The sequence below is a fragment of the Mustela lutreola genome, chromosome 8 (genome assembly GCF_030435805.1).
Source record: "Mustela lutreola isolate mMusLut2 chromosome 8, mMusLut2.pri, whole genome shotgun sequence".
In the NCBI taxonomy this organism is placed as follows: Eukaryota; Metazoa; Chordata; class Mammalia; order Carnivora; family Mustelidae; genus Mustela; species Mustela lutreola.
This window is the reverse complement of record NC_081297.1, coordinates 43,956,476-43,979,018: the sequence shown is the minus strand read 5'-3', so window position 1 is coordinate 43,979,018 and position 22,543 is coordinate 43,956,476. Positions and strand designations below refer to the sequence as shown.

The following is a 22,543-nucleotide window of genomic DNA, read 5'->3' as shown; positions in this document are numbered from 1 at the left end:
TCTGGCTTAATATAGAGGCCCTCTTTTAGCTGTTGTGAAGAAGTAACAGTTAAGCTATTTTACTAATTTGATAGGGACCATTCCTATAAAAGAATGAAACCAATCTACTCTTTTTAAAAAGAATCCATGAAAGTACACTGTTTGCATTTGGCAAGGTAGGATTTTGAATTTAGATTCTTATGTGTAGAACTGCCTCTGTATATAAAAAGTGCTGTTAAGTCCATGTTATTTATATTATCCTTTTCACTTGATTTGAACACCAAATTACGCAACCCTTAACTAGGATCAGAAAAGTGGACATGCAGTGATTTGGCATCTGTAACATTTTTCATGTAGTGAAATTAACTGCATCTAGTCGGGGATAGATGTGAAAAGTACTTTACTGTCAGTAGTCAGTAGTGTGTTTTTTGCTGTCCACCAGAAATACCTCTTTTGATTTCTAGTTAGAAGGCATATGATTAATTGATAAGAAAATGACACTGGAGCCTGTAACACAGCACTGGATAATAAGAACACAGAGTATAGGAAAACTTTGTATTGCAGCTTAAATTTAAGTATCTTACCTTTTTAAAAACCTGGGCTTATATTGTCTTACTGTCTTCCCTTAACTCTTACTATTTGAACTCTTTTTCCATTGATGTAATTTACATTATGTGTTAAGAGTAAGAATACTTATTGGTGGTAAAAACAATAAACACTTAGAAAGTTCTTCCATTTCCCCTGAGAGAGGATGTTGTGGAAAAGCAGCTCCTATCTGATGCCAAGAGTCCCACAGAATAACTTTATTGACCCTGGATGTATTTAATGGATTTTTACTATGCACATAATTTCCAAAAGCATTGTTATTTATTAATTATAAATTTGGTGTAACCATTTCATAGGGTTACACAGAGCTACCCAGTTTTGCATGTCTACTGTAATTTCACATATGAATGTATGAATTACTTGTCTTATTCATGTTGATACAGCCTCAGTCCATGGCGCATCCGTGTGGGGGGACCCCAACATACCCAGAATCACAGATATTTTTCCCAACTATTCATGAACGTCCAGTTTCTTTTTCACCACCTCCCACCTGTCCACCGAAGGTGGCCATTGCCCAGCGGCGTAAGAGCACCTCCTTCTTGGAAGCCCAAACTCGCCACTTCCAACCCCTGCTGAGGACTGTTGGCCAAAATCTTCTTCCACCTGGTGGCAGCCCAACTAACTGGACACCAGAGGCTGTAGTTATGTTGGGCACTACAGCCAGTAGAGTAACTGGAGAGCCATGTGAGATACAGGTCCATCCTATGTTTGAATCAACTCAAGTTCACGGTGATTATAGACCTGGACTAGTACTTCCAGAAGAAGCTCACTATTATATTCCTCAGGAAGCGGTATATCTAGCTTACCAGGCCCAGGTGACAGAACAGTATGAGGGTATTCCATACAACTCACCAGTACTGTCAAGTCCTATGAAACAGATACCTGAACAGAAGCCAGTACAAGGGGGCCCTACCTCAAGTTCTGTCTTTGAATTTCCATCTGGACAGGCTTTCCTGGTAGGACACCTTCAGAATTTAAGATTAGATTCTGGATTGAGTCCAGGATCTCCCCTCTCTAGTATTTCTGCACCTATCAGTACAGATGCTACACGTTTGAAATTTCACCCTGTCTTTGTTCCTCATTCTGCACCCGCTGTATTAACTCATAACAATGAGAGCAGAAGCAATTGTGTATTTGAGTTTCATGTTCATACTCCAAGCTCCTCTTCAGGAGAAGGAGGAGGAGTTTTACCTCAGCGTGCTTACCGAACTCGACAGGTTGCAGTGGACTTGAATCAGGAAGAACCACCTCCTCAATCAGTTGGATTACATGGTCGCCTACAGCCCGTGACTGAAGAACAGCGTAATTACCATGCCCCAGAATTGACCGTTTCTGTGGTAGAGCCTATGGGACAGAACTGGCCAATAGGAAGCCCAGAATATTCCAGTGATTCCTCACAAATTACTTCTTCAGACCCCAGTGATTTTCAGTCACCTCCCCCTACAGGGGGAGCAGCTGCACCTTTTGGCTCTGACGTCTCGTTACCCTTTATCCGTCTGCCTCAGACAGTGTTCCAAGAATCCCCACTTTTCTTCTGTTTCCCCCAAGGAACCACATCTCAGCAGGTTTTATCTGCCTCATTTTCTTCAGGAGGATCTGCACTCCATCCACAGGTTATAGGAAAACTTCCACAATTCTTTTAAACTACCCTACTATGCATCATTACATTTAAGTTTTCTGTCTGTCCTTTCCATTTATAAGGATTATTTTTAATTTTATTAGTAGAGTTTCTCCTTTTGGGGGGTTTATAAACTACTTGTATATAAGAACAAACTATAATATGCACAAACCCTTGAGAAAGAGAACACAAAAAGTAGAATTTTAGTCACTTGTTAAAATCTATTTGTACATAGAATAATTTCAACTTGTAGTGAAAATGTAAATGGCTGTAACTCAGTATTGATTATTTATAAATGGTAATGTGAAGTATTTTTTTTCTCCCTGGAGACAAACATGACTGGTTTTTGTTTTTGTTTTTGTTTTTTTTTAAGAAAAGATAACCTTGTTTTCTGTAAAACCAAAAAGAAAAAATGGAAAATAGGGAAATTTAGAGTATTAAGAATAGACAAAATTTTCATTAGTGTGGAATAGACAAAATTTTCACTAGTTAAAAAACAGAAAGGAAACATCTTAAGAATTTAGGAACAAGTGAAAATGCCTTTTAAAATGGCATCATTTGAACAAGTCACTGTAAATTACATGTCCAAATAAAATGTTAATCCATAAAATTGACTGATTCTAATTTTTAGTAGCAAAGTTACAATCTAATGTGGGGTTTTGTTTTTACAAATTTCTCATATATGTTGCAAGCTAAGAAACAGGTATCTCAGGCCTTGATTCTTTCCTCAACAAGTTAATTTGTTATTTATATATATGGGCATATGTACTCTGCTGCACATAAAGACAAAGTAATGGACGTAATAGAATTCAACAAGTGGAATCAGTATTAACTATTTTCATGTATTCCATATATTTTATCAAATGTATAAGTCTTATAAAATCTAGTGGACTTCCAATTATATATTCAAGGCATCATTTGGATCTTCTAGATTTTCCACTCTTAACAAAATATTGTATGTTCTTGATACTTTATTCCTGTGTTCTTCCCTCATAAGAGGCATAAATACCCCAAAAGTGTACATAAAGTATCAGTTATTTAGAATAGTTCTAAGAAGCCAAGATCCAGAAACTTGAAAATTATGCTGCACGGGCATGCAGTATACTCACATTAGTGCATCAGTTGTTAGCCTGTACTGTAAATCCTAATGCACTGCCAGCCATTCGTCTTTAAACATTCCAAAGCAAAATATCAGGTGGTTAATTTCCAAACCTACTGCAGGAAGAAGGCGTACTTAGTAGTGGTTAAGATGCAGTAGAATGTCAGATCCAAGTAAACTTAAAGAGAAATCCCTCCAAACTGAAATTGAATGCCAAAGGTGGGCCTTTTCATTTCCTTAACTTACTTTATAAAATCCTGTGAATACAGGATTTCTCACCTCATTTAACTTGACTTAGACGCCTTCTAGATCAGGGTTTCTCAGATTCATCACTACTAATGTTTTAGGTTGGATAATTCTTTGTTGTGGGTTGTTCTGTGCATTGTAGGTTATTTAGCAGCATCCTTGGCTTCTAATCCTTAGATGCCTGTAGCAGTCGCCTCCCTCAGTTGTGACAACCAAATGATCCCTGGGAGGCCAAAATCACTTGTAGTTTTGACAGCCGTTACTCTAGGTTAGTGATGATAACAGGTTTTTTACATTTTTGGTAGAAGTCACCTCAGCACTACAAGAAGTAGCAAAAGGAACCAAATTAGCACTATCAAATCCCCTTTTGTCTTTGATTGTTCAGATATGGAATTTTTTCACATCGGTAGCCATACTACTATTTTCCTGATTATTATATTTCAGTAAGAATTTTATTATGAATTTTAGTATTTTGTCATGTAAAATTATAGCCGGAGCACAACAGTAGTAGGTTAGGTTTTAACCATCAGTGGTTTTTGTGTGGGATCAGAATATGATCTGTGATACAATCCTTCCCTAACCTTTCTCATAAAAGATGCCCCAGCAGCCTCTCCCATACTAATGATTGATTAGCTTAATCAAGCTGCTGTTTTATTTTGCTCAAGCAAACTCTCAGGAGTTTATATATTTATTGCAAAAGCCTGACCTCTCTATATACTTAATTAGGGCTTCGCTAATTTGTTGTATTCACTTTTTCCTTCAGGCACAGGGGCAAAGCCAGGGTCAACCATCCTCAAGTAGCTTAACAGGCGTTCCATCTTCCCTACCCATACAACATTCTCAGCAGGTAAGAACAACTCATTGCTACATTTTATGGATTATCTGTAACCAAAACACTGCTTAATATCTTTTCATGAATTACATTCCTGATGTAAATAAAGGCTTGCTATGTTTTTGAAAGAAAAATCAAGAGATACAACATTTCTTGTGTTCAGTAACATTTTAGAAAATCTAAAAGACATTAAGTCTTTTTAAACTATCTGCTGAGTTAGACACAGCATTGAAATTCAAAAGAATCATTGTTAACTGATACATTATTCATCTGCCTTGTGAAATAGATGATTCTAAACAATTTAACAATCCAGAGAATATCAATTTTGTTTTTATATTTGTGACTTATCCTTTTATGAGCATTTTGCCATTTCATAGTATTTGACTCTAATAATGCTAAACTCCTATTTAATTATTTCTAATTTGTGAGATGGGGTATCAGATTTTAAGCAAAGAGAAACTGAACAGCTATTTTAGGAGCTTCTTAAACATTTTTTGAACTTTTAATTTGGGGAATATAATTCCCCAGTGTTCAAGGAGCTCAAAAAATTAGTACTGTGCTGATGTATTGAACAGCAAAACTACTATTTCTAAAATTAAACATCTGTAGTTCATTATTGATATTAGTTAATGGTAATTATCTGCATGGGAATAATGCTTTTTTTGGCACTATTGACTATTTATTAACTGTTAGCCACTACATGTATCATAAAAACCTCCTGATGGACTATTTCCTTGATAGTTTCCTACGAAGTGTTTTTTCCAACCGCCAAATCATAAATTGGTTTCTCTTTCTATTAATTTGTTAAACAGAGCTTTTCCTATTACAAAATAGTCCCCTCCTAGTCCAGCATGTGATCATACAATCATTTGATACTAGTTTAAGATTAAATGTTCCTTGTACAAGATTAGTTTAGTTGGGGCACCAGGGTGACTCAGTTGAACATCTGCCTTCGGCTCAGGTCAAGATCTTAGAGTCCTGGGATCAAGCCCCACATCAGGCTCCCTGCTCAGTGGAAAACCTGCTTCATCCTCTGCCTGCTGCTCCCCCTCCTTGTGCATTCTGTCTCATTCTCTCTCTATCACAAATAAATGAAATCTTTAAAAAAAAAAGATTAGTTTGCTTATATGTACATTTATTTGGTGACCAACAGCCCTGTCATAGAATTTGCTTTGTCTTGCTCTTGCTCGTTCAGACAAGTAGCCGAATCTGTATGTAATTAAATTTAAGTAGTCATATTTTTCCCAACCGCAACAAATTGTGGGGTTTTTTGGAAAGATTTTAATTATTTATTTGAGAGAGAGCATGAGAGGAGAGAAGGTCAGAGGGAGAAGCGGACTTCCCATGGAGCTGGAGCCTGATGTGGGACTCGATCCTGGGACTCCGGGATCATGACCTGAGCCGAAGGCAGTTGCTTAACCAACTGAGCCACCCAGGCACCCAACAGATTGTATTTTAATTGTATTAGTAATCCCTAATAAGAATACAACCAAAGGGGCCTTTGGGTGGCTCAGTCAGTTAAGTGTCTGACTCTTTTCACAGCTTAGGTCTTGATCTCAGGGTCATGAGTTCAAGCTCTGCATTGAACCCCATGGTAGACATCAAGCCAACCTGAAAAAAAAAGAATTTACAAATTAAAAGTTACATAAGGGTGTTTGAGGACAGAAACACTATCATGGATACCACTGTCCTTGTTTGTTTATCTGTGGACACACCCAACATTAGAAAGCTGAGCAAATTTAAGTGTGTACTCTGTTTTTTCCTTTTCCAAAGGAAAAGATTAAATTTCCTTTTCCTTATATATTTTATATGTGGGCATGTATGTGTATACTTATTAACAAATGAAGATATTAGTTGACTGGTAAGAAATATGTGGGGGTAAAGGTGGGTAGTGTGGCAGTAAAGGAGGGCAATTCCATAGATAACAGGTTAAAAGAATTAGTTGACTCTTCTGGGGGAAAAAATGTAACTAAATAGGGCTGTTGCTGTAATACAAAATTTATATGTCAGTGATGCTTTTTTAAGGTAGCTTTATTTTATGAATTATTTTAAATATAGGATGGTATTTAAGTTGAGTAGAATCATAAAACTGAGCCCTCAATTTACACAAGTGTATGCAGTCTAGAATACTTGAGTTTTTCAAGATTACATAGCCAGTAAGTGGATAGAACTAAAAACTACAAGTCAGAATTCAGTATTTCTAAAATAGTAAGAGTTTTTTCTGTATTAAAGTTCTACAGGGACTTTTGATTCTGCAGAGGTGCTTAAGAAGCTACTGGGGTTTCCTGTGTTTTTTTTCCTAAAGGTTGTAAGCCCTTTGTACTATATGGGTGGAGTTGTTTTGGTTTTTTTGTTTTGTTTTGTTTTGTTTTGTTTTAAGATTAATTTATTTATTTATTAAAGAGTGAGCATAAGCAGGCAGAGGGGCAGGCAGAGGGAAAGGGAGAAGCAGACTCCCCACTGAGCAGAAAGCCCAACTTGGAGCTCTGTTCTAGGACCCTGGGATTATGACCTGAGCTGAAGGTAGACGCTTAACCAGCTGGGCCACCCAGGTGCCCCAAGTGGAATTTATTTTTAGAGATGAGTTTCACTTTACCGACTATCAGTTTCCAGCCCCATCTTACAAAACCATATCTCTAGTTTTATTAGAGTGAGGAAAGAAATGTACTTAGCTAAAATTTACTTTCTTTCATGGGTTTCTGGAATGTAAACAATAAGGGATTGCTGTTTTGTTTTGTTTTGTTTAAGATTTTATTTATTTATTTGAGACAGAATGAGTGAGCATGAGAGGGGGAAGGTCAGAGGGAGAAGCACACCGCCTGCTCTGCAGAGAGCCTGATAGACTCGATCCAGAGACTCCAGGATCATGACCTGAGCCTGAGAGCTGTCGCTCAATCAACTGAGCCACCCAGGGGATTGCTTTTCTCATGTTTTTAGCAAGAGTCCTTTCTAGTGCTATGCTGTATATTAATGAGGTACCAAAAAGTAACTTCCTCCTACTAGAACACTTAGTATTTCTTTGCTATACACCATACAGGCTATAACCCAGCTTGCTTAATAATTTCTTCCAAAGAACCATGTAGAGTCTTCATGTATTTAACTTTCTGTTCAACTAATGCTCATGAACATTTTTTTTTCATCAAATACCCTTCCTTGTCCAACATACACGGTATAGTCCTTCCTTATAGGCTATTTGAACTGGTTTCATGGGACAGGTTAAAAAACATGATTCTGAATTGCTGTGTGCAACAGTACCTGTTTGGCTGAAGTGCTGAATATTAGCCAGTGGGATTGTGCACAAAAGACCACTATATTCTCCTGGCCTACTCAGAGGTGCCACTTCTCCCTAAAGGCTCTAAAGTAAAATTGGCAAACGTGCCTCTCACTCTTATTTAAGCACAGAGTGATGGTATATGTCTATAAAACTGTTCTTTCTTGACAGTTTACACACACATACACACATACACATACACACACACCACTAACTATATAAATTATTTCCTAATTGAGTTCATGCTCCCAAAGGCCATGTGCTAGATAGGCACTGAGGGTCTATCAAGATGGACTGATAAGATGTGACTACTTTCAAAGGAGCCTAAATAATCTAACATATCTGCCAACTCCTACAAAACAAATAAGCGTAGTAGATAAGATTATATTCAATGTGCAAAGCACTTTGCCTGTATTTGTATTTAATTTTTGTATGAACCCTATAAGTATACTGTTATTATTTTCAGCCTTCAGATGGGAAGGCTGAGATAAGATCTGGAAAAGATAAATAATTTATCCAAGCTTAAACAACTTATAAGAGGTGGAAACAGAATTTAAATCCAAGTTGCCTAACTGCACAACCCACCAGTTAACTACTTCCCAGTTATGCCATTAAACTAGAGAAATTACATCACTTTCAAGCAGGGAGAGGGGGTTAAGGAAGACTTTATGAAAGAGATAGCATTTAAACTGGACTCTGATTATAAGTTATACTCAGATGCTAAGACTAAACAATATTCTAGACCAAAGGGAAGGAGGGGGTAAAAAGCACAAAGTAAACAGAAACAGATGTTTTAGTTCAGTTTAGCTAGAATGTGAATGTGTATATTGGTTCTGCATTAATAGCGGGGAGAGGTAATCATATACCTGTGTATAAGGTGGGAAGTTTTTCCTCAAATTTCCCTCTTTCCCTTAATAAAGAAGGGAGTCAACATATATTTGAACCTTTATCGTACTTCCATATTACAGGCTTTATTTTGAACAATAACCAAAAAAATGTTAATGGAATAAAATAAAATGTGAAAACGCATGTGCCTGTAAGGACCTTAAAATAGTGTATATAGGGCGCCTGGGTGGCTCAGTGGGTTAAGCCGCTGCCTTCGGCTCAGGTCATGATCTCAGGGTCCTGGGATCGAGTCCCGCATCGGGCTCTCTGCTCAGCAGGGAGCCTGCTTCCTCCTCTCTCTCTCTCTGCCTGCCTCTCTGCCTACTTGTGATCTCTCTCTGTCAAATAAATAAATAAAAATCTTAAAAAAAAAAAAATAGTGTATATATAGTTGGAAATGTTTATAGACAGTATCTGACAGAATTGGTTTTAAACTAAAAGCCAAGGGCCACCTGGGTGGTTCAATCATTAAGCGTCTGCTTTTGGCTCAGGTCATTATCACAGGGTCCCGGGATCAAGCCCTGCATCGGGCTCCCTGATTGGCAGTGAGTCTGCCACTCGCTCTCCCTCTGCCTGCCACTCCCCTTACTTGTGCTCTCTCTCTCTGTCTCCATCTCGGTCAAGTAAATAAATAAAATCTTCTTTAAAAAAAAAAAAAAAAAAAAAGATACTGGTTGTAGCATTATTTTAAGTGCCCCCCCCAAAAAAACTACCAAAATGTTCATTATTAGGATATTGATGCCATTGATAAATTAAATGAAAATAGCACATTAGAGAATAGTATTTATAGAATGGGCATGCTTTTGTTTCAAAAAACAAATATGTCATTGTGTGTAAATGACCACTTATAGGGTGTGTGAGTGGCTTAGTAGGTTAAGCATCTCACCAGCTCTGGTCATGATCCCAGGGTCCTTGCTCAGTGGGGAGCCTGCTTCTACCTCTCCCTCTGCCTGCTACTCCCCCTGCTTGTGTGCATACACTCTCCTTCTCTGTCAAATAAAATAAAAGCTTTTTTAAAGAAATGACCACTTATATACAGAAAAAAAATTCATAAAGGAGATAACCAAGCCATTAATAGTGGTTGCCTCTGAGATATGGGGCCCAGGGTATTTCTTTCTTTTTTTTTTTTTTTTTAAGATTTTATTTATTTATTTGACAGAGATTACAAGTAGGCAGAGAGAGAGGAGGAAGCAGGCTCCCTGCTGAGCAGAGAGCCCGATGCAGGGGTTGATCCCAGGACCCTGGGATCATGACCTGAGCCAAAGGCGGAGGCTTTAACCCACTGAGCCACCCAGGTGCTCCGTTAACAATAATTTTAAATTACTTACAAGTATTAGAGAGTCTTGAAAGTCAGCTATGAAGTTCAGATTTTTGCTGGGCTCGAGAGAGCCATTAATTTATTACAAAATTTACAATTACGTGCCATGTGTTAAGTGTATTATACCAGAATGTCTAGCGCATGTTTGATTCCTAAATGTCACTTACTCCCTTTTCCCTACATTGAATCAAGTGATCATGTCCTTTTTAAAGAAAGAAATACCTTCTTGGCAGTAAAACGAACAGTCTCTCAGGTGTTACAGCTAGTAAATGGTAAAGCTAAAATTCCACATTCAATGCTTTTCTCAATATTTTGTGGCTGTAATCAGAACCGTTCTTCAAATTAGTTACACAGTTGATAAAATACAGTAAGAGAAAGATTAAAATAGGAGATTGGATTTGTTTGATATAGGATCAAATTGTAAGAGGTGATACCAGGAAAGAGGGTAAAAAAATGGGGAGCAGTGGTTGGAGGAGAGAGGATCTATTTGGATATGTTATCTAAAGATCTTTGTGAATGACTTACTATTGGAGTAAGAGGGATGATAGGTGAAGAACCAGTGGTGACTCTGATTTTGAAACATTGGTTAATTGCTCTTGGTTGTACCATCACAATGAAAGAATAGCAGAGGAAAAAGAGAAATATAAAAGGGAATTGTTGAATTTGGATTTATGCATGTCTTTATTACTAATATTGTCATTTACACATGCAGAAGACCTTAGGCAAACATATTTCCTTAGAGCCAGGCTGTTAATGAGTTGAAATAAAACTGAATAATTCTATTTTATTTTCAGCAGCAGGGAGTACAACAGACAGCACCTCCTCAACAGACAGTGCAGTATTCACTTTCACAGACATCAGCCTCCAGTGAGGCCACTACTGTGCAACCAGTCAGTCAGTCTCAAGCTCCACAGGTCTTGCCCCAAGTATCAGCTGGAAAACAGGTAAACTCTCAATTCCTAAATAGACACTAAAAAAGAATCTCCATATAACTTTCTCATGGATAGGTTTCCATCTTCTCTAATGGTGAAATACTGATGCTGGTTATTTTTACCACAGAAATAAATTGACAGTTGTTCCTTTTGTGCACATGTATTGGTTACTGTAAATAGGTACATACTGACAGCATTCACAATCCAAAAATGTTTAACTTTTAGGTTTGTTAATCTAAAGCCCATTTGACAGGTATTTGAATCGTGGTGGGTTAAATAACTGCTTTGGTAGCTGAACCTGGACATTTTGTAGAATTGTGTCAACTATACCTAATATTCTAGGTTTACAGCTATGCTGTATTTTTCATGTACATTTATGCATTGTTTCCTCCATTGCCTACTGACCGTAAGTTATAAAAAACCCTTTTATGGAATTGTGTTTAAGTCATCTTTCTAATCACTTTGGAAGGTATATTTTACTGAATGACCTTTTTTTAACTTTAACACTGGGGCTTGTCCTTGTATTTTGGCACAGTGTATTGTTTCTGTCGTATTTCAGACAGATAACTGAAATTATGAAACGCACCATTATTTTATGTAACCAAGTACTGACACACCATTAATTACAAACTGTGTCTCAGTTTCACAAATGTTAAAATGACCAGATGGTAGAAAGGGATGATTGCATCCTAGAATCAGTGAAATATGGTACTTACCTACCTACTTTCTTAGGCCAATATTAGACTTTAGAATTGTAGAAGCAACATGAATTGGAATCTACTTCCAGGGAGAAGGAATTCATTTTAATTCCAGTAACTACTATAGTAGCAGTCATACATTTAGTGACAACAAACATGACAAAGGATTAGAGTATGTGAAATACATCTAAATAAAACTGTAAAAAAACAGAAAAGGCTTTGCCTATGGAAGTGTCCTCTTTTTATTGTTAAATGATGAAGCATGAACACAGTTTGCTACAAAAGAAGATCTGAAACAGCCAGTCTGTCAGCCTCTTTGTCTCCTATTATCCTTTCCCTATTCTTGTGTTTCACATTAACTTACACTAATGTATGCAGGGGTTTGGGGGTTTTTTCCTTCTTTTTGGCTAATTCATAAATCTTGCTTTAGGCAGCCTTGCTTTTTTTTTTTTTTTTTTTTTTTTTTTTTTTTTTTTTTTTTTAAAGTCTGTCTGTTTTGTTTTTCTTTACCTTCCCAGCTTCCAGTTTCCCAGCCAGTACCAACTATCCAAGGCGAACCTCAGATCCCAGTTGCGACACAACCCTCAGTTGTTCCAGTCCACTCTGGTGCTCATTTCCTCCCTTTGGGACAGCCACTCTCTACTTCCTTACTCCCTCAGTATCCCGTCTCTCAAATTCCCATATCAACTCCTCTTGTGTCTGCGGCTCAGACAGGTTTCTCATCCCTTCCCGTTACAATGGCAGCTGGCGTTAATCAGCCTCTGCTCACCTTGGCTTCATCTGCTACAGCAGCCGGGATCCCAGGGGGACCAACTGTGGTTCCTAGTCAGCTTCCAACCCTTCTGCAGCCTGTGACCCAGCTGCCAAGTCAGGTTCACCCACAACTTCTGCAACCAGCAGTTCAGTCCATGGGAATACCAGCTAACCTTGGACAAGCTGCTGAGGTTCCACTTCCCTCTGGAGATGTTCTGTACCAGGTATTGTGTTGGCTAGCCAAAAGGAGGGCACCAGAGGGTTTGGTTCTACTAGTAAACCATCAAGGACTTGAAAACCTAATAGCTGAATATCAGAATAACTAGCAATAATAAAGTGTAGCTGATCTCAACCAGAGAAGCTAATATAGTAAAATTCAGAGAAAAGATAGGATAATGAGATCTGATAATTCATTTCCATTTTTCTCAAGACACTTCTTAGGAGAAAGATGGTTCTGTTCTATTTGATGTAAGCTGACTGAATGCTAGATATCAGGTGACTCCTTTTTTTTTTTAATAGGCTAGAGTAGCCAACATGGTTGGTACCATTAAAAATCTTCAGATTGTCCTGTCATGATATGACTAGAATGATTGATACCTTGAAGAGTTTTTGCATTCTCCCACTTAAGATTAGCTAGAAAGTTGATATTTTTCTAAAAGGAATTACGTTTATTCCTCCTATTTAATCTTCAGGAGGAGAAAATCCAGCAATTTATAGTTGTAGAGTCCTGTTCCCTAAATGGAAACCAGTTTACCATTTCAAGAATCATCTTTAAATCTTCTTTAAATTATTAGAAAGAGAGTGGGCTACTACTGTTCTTCTTTGCTTTGTGCTTTCTTTTTTTGTTGGGGTTTTTTTGTTTTGTTTTGTTTTTGGTGTTTTGTTTGTTAGGTTTTTTATGCATGTCTTACTGTTTTGCTAATTTGATGACCCAACCTGCACTAACTCACCTTCCTCATTTCTGTCACAGGGTTTTCCACCTCGACTGCCACCACAATACCCAGGAGATTCAAATATTGCTCCCTCTTCCAGCGTGGCTTCTATTTGCATTCCTTCTACAGTCCTATCCCCTCCCATGCCTACAGAAGCACTGGCTACACCAGGTTACTTTCCTACAGTGGTGCAGCCTTTTGTGGAATCAAACCTTTTGGTTCCTGTGGGCAGTATAGGAGGACAGGTTCAAGTGTCCCAGCCAGCAGTGAGTTTAGCCCCCACTACATCCTCCCAGCAAGCAGCTCTGGAGGTAAATGGAATTACTGCATGTTTATATATAAAACATACAAACACATGGGATAAAAATGACAAGAAACAGGTGCCCCTGTTTTAGAACTCATTTAGAGACTATTTTCAAACTAACTTCTAAATGACTTTTTCTTCCAGCAGAATGAAATGCCAATGTGGGGGCCTTGTTGCCACTGGCTGTTCTGTTGGGAAGTGAGTGTGCCTTGGAGAAGATTAACCCTATTAGCACTTCACTTCTCTAGCTAGTACTTTAGCCATTATTCTTATCCTTTCACAAATTCTTGCCATTGGCAGTCATAAAAGGATCTTACCCTGCTGTGCTCCCGGTAATCATTTCTGCCCTGCTAGGAGAGAGATCTGAATCATCTTTGCACTTCGCTCTGCCTGCCCTGTTGCACACCTGTAGGAAGATGCTGGCTGCATGCAAGTTACTTTCTCACTACCTAGCAGCTATGTCGGCTGATGTCCCACCATGCAGTCTACACCACAGACTTAGCTCTAGAAACCTCCTTTGGAATTTTAAGACCACTGTCTCTAGATGCTGAATACTGAGAATTACTAGTAAATTTAGTGCTTCTAGGACTTAGACGGGGGGAAAAAAAAGAGTAGCTTATTGGAGATGATGAATAATAAATAAAATGTATTACTGCCAAGATATGTATTATTCTTTCTATTTACAGAGTACTCAGGGAGTATCTCAAGTTGCTCCTCCAGAGCCAGTGCCAGTGGCACAGGCACAGCCTACCACTTTGGTCTCTTCTATAGACAGGTATGTAAAAGTAAAGTTTTGCTTCCTTGACTGGTAGGTAGGATCATCTAAAACTTCAAAATATTAAAACTTCAAGCACTGAACTTTTTCTCTTTTTTCAAAGTGCACATTCAGATGTTGCTTCGGGAATGAGTGATGGCAATGAGAATGTCCCATCATCCAGTGGAAGGCATGAAGGGAGAACTACAAAACGGCATTATCGAAAATCTGTAAGAAGTCGCTCTCGTCATGAAAAGACTTCACGTCCAAAATTAAGAATTTTGAATGTAAGTGTTAACCAGTTTATGGGTTTTATACATCTTAATATCATTTAAATATTTCTATGGCTCAGGTGTATTGATGAAAGACTGGAATTTTCTAATCACCCAGTAACATTGTTAAATTCCATATTTTTATAGTAAGGCATTATTTACTTTTTAGAAAAAGAATTTTAAATTGTAGAATAGGGGCGCCTGGGTGTCTCAGTTGTTTGAGCCTCTGCCTTCGGCTCAGGTCATGATCCCAGGTTCCTGGGATCGAACCCCGCATCGGGCTCTCTGCTCACTGGAGAGCCTGCTTTCCTTCCTCTCTCTCTCTCTGCCTGCCTCTCTGCCTACTTGTGATCTCTCTATCTCTGTGTCAAAAAATAAACAAAACCCTAAAATAAATTATAGAATAGAGACTTACATTCCTTTCAGACCCTTCAGTGGAAGATGAGGAAGTAGCACAAGGACTGATATTTCTTAATGTTTTCTTGCTGCCAGTTTAAGAGGTAAAGTACCAACAGGTCTTCAAGGAATAGTGATAACATCAGGCTTAACCTTAAGTTCAAGTGATAATCCACATTCCTTTCTCAAATTCAGTAGCAGCATTGAATATGGCTTCTGCAATACTAAGTACATTTTCTTTTCTTTTGTTTTTTAGGTTTCAAATAAAGGAGACCGGGTAGTAGAATGTCAGTTAGAGACTCATAATCGGAAAATGGTTACATTCAAATTCGACTTAGATGGTGACAATCCTGAGGAGATAGCAACAATTATGGTATGTCTGCATTTGGAGCTCCAGATTTTGCTTTAGTACTTTTTCATATCCACTGCCCTAAGAAAATGTACAGTATTTTATAATCTATTTTGACAGTTATATATTTATTTCAACATGAATATAATTAGTACACCAAACATGTGATTTAGAGATATTTTTGTCTAGGACATGTCTAACTCTAGGTATTGAAGAACTAACTTACGTAGCAAATAAATAGTGATTCAGGTGGAATGTAGGTAGGACAAAAGGCAACTGGAATGACCTAAAACATGTGTAACTCTCTAGTAATCAGACTGACATCACATTTCTTCTGCAGGTGAACAATGACTTTATTCTAGCAATGGAGAGAGAGTCATTTGTGGATCAAGTACGAGAAATTATTGAAAAAGCTGATGAAATGCTCAGTGAGGATGTCAGTGTGGAACCAGAGGGTGACCAGGGATTGGAGAGTCTGCAGGGAAAGGATGACTATGGCTTTGCAGGTTCTCAAGTAGGTTCACCATTCCTATAAAGAAGCGTGTTTATTCAGAATAATGCTGTGGTGGTAAATCTTCCACGCACAGCATTCAGTGATACCACATTACATCTGTGACTAAGATTATCAGACATTTTTGTTCTCTCTGCATGTGGCCATTGGCTTTGCCCAGTCTCTAAGATTGTGTTTGAGAATGAATTTGATCACTTTTGTTTGTTGTAGAAGTTGGAAGGAGAGTTCAAACAACCAATTCCTGCATCTTCCATGCCACAGCAAATAGGTGAATTTCTTTTCTTTCCATGTTTGCTCTTACCTTTGACCTAAGAAGTTGTATACTAATAATGAAGCCTCATGTTGGTGACAATATATAAATAATGCAATTAAGTGATTTGTTTCTTTTTAACCAGGCGTTCCTACAAGTTCTTTAACCCAAGTTGTTCATTCTGCCGGAAGACGGTTTATAGTGAGTCCTGTGCCAGAAAGTCGATTACGAGAATCAAAAGTTTTCACTAGTGAAATATCAGATACAGGTAAGGAATTGCTTCTACCACAACCTCTATTAATCCTACAACATCTCTGCTGTATTGGAAGGTTGGTTATCAAGCCGTAGTTTACATGATGACATAGACAATAAAGAAGAGTAGAAAGTTGAGATTATAAACAACAGATATGGGGAGGGAAATAGATGATGAATAGAGAGGATTGAAAGACAAGAGCCGGAGAGGAGAACTGCGCTAGATGTAGTCTGTGTCGTAGAATCTATGTCCGTACAGTAGTATGTGTTCATTCCTCCATTTAGGATTATTATAGATGCTCTGTGGTGACTTCTTTTCCGTTTTTCCTCCTTATCAAATTTTTTTGAACCTAGAAATAGATATTCACACAAGCCAATAACTTATTTTGACCAAACTGCTCTTTTACTTTGCTGTTTTAGAGCCTGTCATTTCCTTAGGAGTTTTAAGCCTTGTTGGTATGTGGCAATGTTGATAATCCAAAAATAGATTGTTAGGACAATTTTGAGCCCAGCTTTTTAAAAATGAACTAGTTCTGAATATTGTGTTTTCCTTTGCAGTTGCTGCCTCTACTTCTCACGGCGCTGGAATGAACTTGTCTCACTCTGCTTCATCTCTTAGCCTGCAGCAGGCCTTTTCTGAACTTAGACATGCCCAGATGACAGAAGGGCCCAACACGGCACCTCCCAACTTCAGTCATACAGGACCAACATTTCCAGTAGTCCCTCCTTCCATGAGTAGCACTGCTGGAGTCCCAACCACAGCAGCAGCCACACTTTCAGTATCAGTCCCTGCAAATAGCAGCCCTCTTACGGACATTTCCACATCAGTAATTCCATCTGAGATTCCAGTGACCACTGAAACAGGGATTGGGGGAGTTGCCACCTGCACAGGCGTGATACCTTCAAGCGGTCCCCCTGTACCACCTGTATCTGAATCACCAGTATTTTCCACTGTGGTTTCGAGCATCACAGTACCTACAGTTGTCTCGATATCAGCAACATCCCAGCCAGTTCAGGCTCCCACATTTGGGAGCACTGTTTCTAGTGTAGGCACTTTGCCTTCTACACCAGTTTCAACAACTTCAGCCTCTGCAGTGGGCAGTGCTGCTGCCCCGGGTGCTAAGCCTCCACCTGTACTATCTCAGCAGGTGGCCAGCAGTGCTACTGGGGCAGCCACATTAACATCTATTCCTGCCACCACGCCATTCCCCAGCATAGCTCCACAGCCATCTCTTCAGCTTAGCAGTAGCACCTCTGCTCCAACTCTAGCCGAAACAGTGGTGGTTAGTGCACACTTACTAGATAAAACATCTCAGAGCAGTACAACTGGGTTGGCTTTGTCCCTCTCTGCACCATCATCTTCCACCCCTGGAGCAGGGTTATCTAGTTCTGTTTCTCAGACTGGTGGGGTACATCCTTTGGTCACCCCATCAACTATAGCTTCTACTCCTGCTCTTCCTCAAGCAGCAGGACCTACTTCTACACCTTTATTACCCCAAGTACCCAGTATCCCACCCTTGGTACAACCTGTTGCCAGTGTGCCTGCTGTGCAGCAGACACTAATTCATAGTCAGCCTCAACCAGCTTTACTTCCCAACCAACCCCACACTCACTGTCCTGAAATAGATCCTGACTCACAGCCCAAAGCGCCTGGAATTGATGACATAAAGACTCTAGAGGAAAAGCTGCGGTCTCTCTTTAGTGAACACAGCTCATCTGGAGCCCAACATGCATCTGTCTCACTAGAGACTTCACTGGTAGTAGAGACCACTGTCACACCAGGCATCCCAACCACTGCTGTTGCACCAAGCAAGCTCATGACTTCCACTACAAGTACATGCTTACCACCAACCAGTTTGCCATTAGGCACAACTGGTTTGTCAGTTCTGCCAGTGGTCACACCTGGGCAAGTTTCTACCCCAGTCAGCTATGTGTCAGCCCCAGTCAGCACTACACCAGGAGTGAAAGCTGGAACTGCTCCATTGAAGCCACCTTTAATTAAAGCTCCAGTAAGATTCTTGTTTTGAAATAATTTGATAAATATGATCATTCACCCCCCACGCCCATAAGTACGTTTTTTCAACTCAGCCTTGCAAATTAGAAATGTAGTTATAAAGATAGCCTGATCTATATTAGACATTTGGTATTTATTAAATAAGTTGAAAATGATTTTAGGATATATGTACATTGAACACAGGATACTTTTTTCTTTTGAAATATGGCAGGATTTGGGAGTTAATTATACTGCCTGATTTTCTAAGGATGTATAGTAGGTAAAATGTAGACATTTCTTCCCGTTTGGTACCAACTAAAGAAATCTGTGTCCGAAAAGGAAGCTAAATATTTCTGCTACCCAGTATACATAGTAATAGAAGTTCACAGCCTTTTTTTCATTGAGAATGAAGCAGATTTTCTGCTTTGCTTAGATTCCACAGATGTACAATTTGGGATTTATAAAAAATTGAAAGTTGGCGATGAAATTTCATATAGAGGAATAAAATAACTAAAATGTGTTTTCTAATTCTGCTGTGGTAGATTTCCTCTCGTTCTGCTGTCTTTAGTCTCCCTGATCTCCAAATAACAAGGCTGTGTTTTTTTCTACTATGTTCTGTGCTACACTCATCTATCTGCTTTGCCATTGATTGTAAAATTCTTTTTATAGTAGGGTATTAATAGAGGCTTTGTACAAACTGTTCAATAGTATTGGATTTTTGATGACTTTTGTTATCAGACTTGACCTTTGGTTGTTTCTGAACTGTATTGTTTTCTCAGAAAAGTGTTTGTTTTAAGAAAAGCCTGATGAGACTATACCAAAACAGTGGCTCAAGAATATCTGAACTGTACTGCTTGTGTCCTTAAAGCCTCTGATTCTATTTTCCCCTGGGGAATAACCTTTTACTAAATTTTACTGTTCGTTTTACTGGTATACAGTAGTAACCCCTGTAACAGTATCATGGTCATATTGTCCTTTATTTAAGATAGGTACCAGAATATATACCAGGTGACAAGCATGTCTTAACTATAGATATATTTTACTCTTACATTTCTACATAGAAATTAATTGATTTGCTCTCCAGTATGCAGTCTTTACTCTTAGTGTCTCATGGACTTGAATTTCCCTTCATTGTCTATAGGTGCTGCCAGGGGGTACTGAACTTCCAGCTGGTACTCCACCCAGCGAGCAGCTGCCACCTTTTCCAGGACCTTCAGTAACTCAGGTGCCCTGCCCCAAGACTTGGCAAATTTCTTTTTGTATCCCTATTTTTCTTTCACAAAGCTTAGTTAAATTCTCCACTGCATGATCTTGGCTTCTGGCTCCTCTTTGGTTTTGACTTAGGAACAACATTCTTTCAAAACAGTGTAGCTGGGGCACCAAGATGGCTCAGTTGTTGGGTGTCTGTCTTTGGCTCAGGTCATGATCCCAGGCTCCTAGGATCAAGCCCCACAACAGGCTCCCTGCTCGGCAGGAAGCCTGCTTCTTCCTCTCCCACTCCCCCGGTTTGTGTTCCCTCTCTCGCTGTGTCTCTCTCTCAGATAAATAAATAAAATCTTTAAAAAGAAAAAAAAACCACACAGTGTAGCTAATTATCCAGGCCCTATTTAAACTAAGAAGCTTCATAGTTCTTTTGTTTATAATACTGCTTCAAGTCATCTAGAAAACATTTGATAGTAATACTTTTTCATATTTTATGAGGGGAAAAAATGGCAAGGTTTACATTTTACCAGACCGATATAACTCCTGTCATTCACAGTTTTGTGGAATGAAATTGTATCTAAGGACTGAGATTAGGTTCTAGACTATTGTGGAAGTAAAAACTTAAAAGTAATCAAAATTAACTTTGAAAGTTCTTTAAGAAAAGATACCACACTGATAACGATCATGCCCCTTCTCTGTGAGTTCAACTAGTTTTTTTCTTGAATGTTTGACATTTCTTTCATTGATGACCTAACAAAGTAATTGGTTTATGTGTAGGTGGATGTAAGTGTCCTACTTCATAAAAGATAGGACAGTTTTCATAAAAGATAGGACAAAAGACTGAAAGATATATGTATTATATCTTTCAATACAAAACCCACACAGCTCAGTTAACATGAGATTGATTACTCATACAAGAACTGAGACCAGTGACATGAATGTCAGTTTCCTATCTCACACTCAGTTCTGATCATTGGGTAGAACTATGTGCAGTATTTAAATGATCATTTCCCTTTCCCACCCTACTCCACCACCCCACATTTAGTTGAATTCCCATAAGGAAAGTACTTACTATGAATTCATTTTAACCCTGAGAACACTTCAGCCCTGAGACAAAGTAGTAACCATTGAAATTAAGCAGTGATTTATTTTAAAATTGTATCTAAGGAAAACATGATAAATTTCTAACTTGAGAAGGCTGAATTTATCCCTACTTATATAATCCTAGATGTACAATAGAACATAACTTAAAGAACTTGCTAGAATAAAGTGATAACTCCAAAGAGAACTCAGTCCATCAGCCACTAAATTTTGGGAAAAATATACATTGTGCAATTCTGTAAATTAGGGGTTTTACACTTATTTTCTCTTTAAAAACGTGTTCAGACTCCTAAGAGGGCTCAAATAAGATAAGAAAGGCAAATAAGATTGAGGGGTAGGATGAAGGTAAGTAGATATGGAAGGAGAAAGATAAATGAAGGCTGCAGGACAATAGGTTGATAGAAGCCAAGACATGTGGGATTACAGTCTGTGTCAAAGGTAAAAAGTTAACGGCCTTGGGTGGATGGTAGTAAGACCCAGATAAAAGGATGGATTGTCTAAACCTCTAGTTCCTTCTTGCTGCCATCTGTAGCATATAAGAAGTATATATTATTAGGACTTTTTAAAAGAATAATATCTCTCGGGGCGCCTGGGTAGCTCAGTGGGTCAAAGCCTCTGCCTTCAGCTCGGGTCATGATCCCAGGGTCCTGGGATCGAGCCCCACATGGGGCTCTCTGCTCAGCGGGGAGCCTGCTTCCTCCTCTCTCTCTGCCTGCCTCTCTGTCTACTTGTGATCTGTCAAATAAATAAATAAAATCTTTAAAAAAAAAAAAAAGAATAATATCTCTCGATAGTAAAAGGGTATATTAATGCCATTTATAAGGACCAGTTCTCAGAAAAATGTACCAAACTGAAAGGAAAATAGGGAGCGTGATACAGTTAATCTACTGATAGATCTTGATACATTTATCAGAATGTTTTTTTTTTTAAGATTTTATTTATTTGAGAGAGAGGCAGAGAAAGTGGCAGAAATAGCAAGAGAGAACAGGAGTAGGGAGGAGAGGGAGAAGCAGACTCCTCATTGAGCAGGGAACTGACATGGAGCCCTATCCCTTAACCCTGGGTCGTGTGACCTGAGCCAAAGGCAGACGCCTAACTGACTGAGCCATCCAGCTGCCCCTATCAGAATATTTTTAAAGAGAGGACAGAATTTTTAAAGAGATGACAATTAGAAACTTTTCTGTCACTTTAAGTAACTTCAAACATAGACGGTAAGAAGACCTCAAAACTGTAAAAACGTAAATCTAACTGAATTTCTCTAAGGCTTGGGAAATTGACATAAGTCATTCAAGCAATATAAGTTATTTAGTATATTGTTTCATTTTCATTGAATAGACAGATAATATGTTGTGTTAATCTAAAGCATCAGGGGCGCCTGGGTGGCTCAGTGGGTTAAGCCGCTGCCTTCGGCTCAGGTCATGATCTCAGGGTCCTGGGATCGAGTCCCGCATCAGGCTCTCTGCTCAGCGGGGAGCCTGCTTCCTCCTCTCTCTCTCTGCCTGCCTCTCTGCCTACTTGTGATCTCTCTGTCAAATAAATAAATAAAATCTTCAAAAAAAAAAAAAAAAAAGGGTGATTTATAAAAAAAAACAAATCTAAAGCATCAAACAGTATTTCTGTAAGATTGGCTATATATAATGGCTCTGACTATGCTGAAGACTTCTGTTTATTGTGCTTGTTTTTGTTAAGTCCCAGCAACCTCTGGAAGATCTTGATGCTCAGCTGAGAAGAACACTTAGTCCAGAGACTATTGCAGTGACATCCACAGTTGGTGTAAGTTTTGAAAATCTTGACATCTTTCCATAATCAGAATATATCATATTCCCAGAGCATACTGTAACCTATTAATACCAGAGTTAGAACTATTAATTCAGAGTCTTTGCTTATTCCAGCAAACAGAAATGAGGCAGTTGGATGTAAGATTAACAACTAACCCAGTGGCGTCACTGTGGAAAAGATTTCATTTATTTGAAAGATCCTTTTCTTGTC

At 38.6% G+C, this 22,543-nt stretch overlaps 1 protein-coding gene across 15 annotated transcripts in view; it reads left to right on the top strand.

The window, feature by feature from the left end:
* WNK1 (WNK lysine deficient protein kinase 1) overlaps positions 1-22,543 on the top strand; it is a 149,707-nt gene that overhangs the window by 109,847 nt on the left and 17,317 nt on the right. For 8 of the 15 annotated variants that reach the window (XM_059184430.1, XM_059184432.1, XM_059184429.1 and 5 more), the window contains 13 exons: positions 4,312-4,395; positions 10,649-10,798; positions 12,003-12,461; positions 13,208-13,480; positions 14,160-14,248; positions 14,352-14,514; positions 15,152-15,268; positions 15,585-15,758; positions 15,966-16,023; positions 16,151-16,273; positions 16,816-18,266; positions 19,392-19,475; positions 22,244-22,327. In XM_059184430.1, coding sequence (XP_059040413.1) covers positions 4,312-4,395; positions 10,649-10,798; positions 12,003-12,461; positions 13,208-13,480; positions 14,160-14,248; positions 14,352-14,514; positions 15,152-15,268; positions 15,585-15,758; positions 15,966-16,023; positions 16,151-16,273; positions 16,816-18,266; positions 19,392-19,475; positions 22,244-22,327 — 3,309 coding nt within the window. Of the gene's footprint in view, positions 1-968; positions 2,199-4,311; positions 4,396-10,648; positions 10,799-12,002; positions 12,462-13,207; positions 13,481-14,159; positions 14,249-14,351; positions 14,515-15,151; positions 15,269-15,584; positions 15,759-15,965; positions 16,024-16,150; positions 16,274-16,815; positions 18,267-19,391; positions 19,476-22,243; positions 22,328-22,543 lie in introns of all 15 variants that reach the window. The other 7 variants (XM_059184435.1, XM_059184437.1, XM_059184438.1 and 4 more) reach the window with 5 other exon arrangements.